This window comes from Cucurbita maxima, unplaced genomic scaffold, assembly GCF_002738345.1.
Source record: "Cucurbita maxima cultivar Rimu unplaced genomic scaffold, Cmax_1.0 Cma_Scf00356, whole genome shotgun sequence".
NCBI classification, from domain to species: Eukaryota; Viridiplantae; Streptophyta; class Magnoliopsida; order Cucurbitales; family Cucurbitaceae; genus Cucurbita; species Cucurbita maxima.
Genome location: NW_019272372.1, coordinates 32003 through 32647, shown reverse-complemented (window position 1 = coordinate 32647; position 645 = coordinate 32003). Strand labels below are relative to the sequence as shown.

At 40.0% G+C, this 645-nt stretch overlaps 1 protein-coding gene across 1 annotated transcript in view; it reads right to left on the bottom strand.

Moving 5' to 3' along the window:
- Position 1: 1 nt before the first annotated feature.
- The window catches only part of LOC111474415 (40S ribosomal protein S15-4-like), a gene marked incomplete at both ends in the record, with an annotated part of 933 nt that continues 289 nt past the window's right edge, over positions 2-645 (bottom strand). The window contains one exon of the mRNA XM_023119510.1: positions 2-145. Within this exon, the coding sequence (XP_022975278.1) occupies positions 2-145 (144 nt within the window). The remainder of the gene's footprint in view (positions 146-645) is intronic.

The window sequence follows — 645 nt, the reverse complement described above, 5'->3', positions numbered from 1 at the left end:
TCATCTCAGGCTTGATTTCAACCTGGTTGAAGGTCTTCCCATTGTAAACTCCAATGATGCTTCCAATCATTTCAGGTACTATGATCATATTACGAAGGTGAGTTCTAACAGGTTCTGGCTTCTCACCCGGTGGTGCCTCACGTTTCTGTACATTAAAGGGGAATGAACATGTGAGATTGATATCACATTCTCCAAGCCACCATTCACCCATGAAACATCACTAGTAAGCAGTAACATTAGATTATAGATGATAGATGAAAGATAAATTTATCTGAACGCAAGACTCAAAAGTCGATGGGGAAAAATGCAAATTAGTCATAATTGGAAGAGCCTACGCTCAGATTCTTGGAGAATCAAGAATTAGGTAGGTGAGTGTCTTTCGCTTTCAATACAGATTCCAAATTGAATAACGAAAAAGAAGAGAATTGCTCAAACAGTGGGAACTTCCCAAGCGAACCCTGTGGCAGAACAATATTTAGGGAGGCAACCAAATCAAACAAAGCACCACATTTTCACAAAAGTCGGGGAATTAGTAGTACGCCGAACGTTTACCTCAAGTTAAAAGTAGTTTCAGGAAAACCACCGAATTTCTTTCCCAAAACCACTCACCTTATATCAACCAAGAAAAGCATACAACCCGCGGAT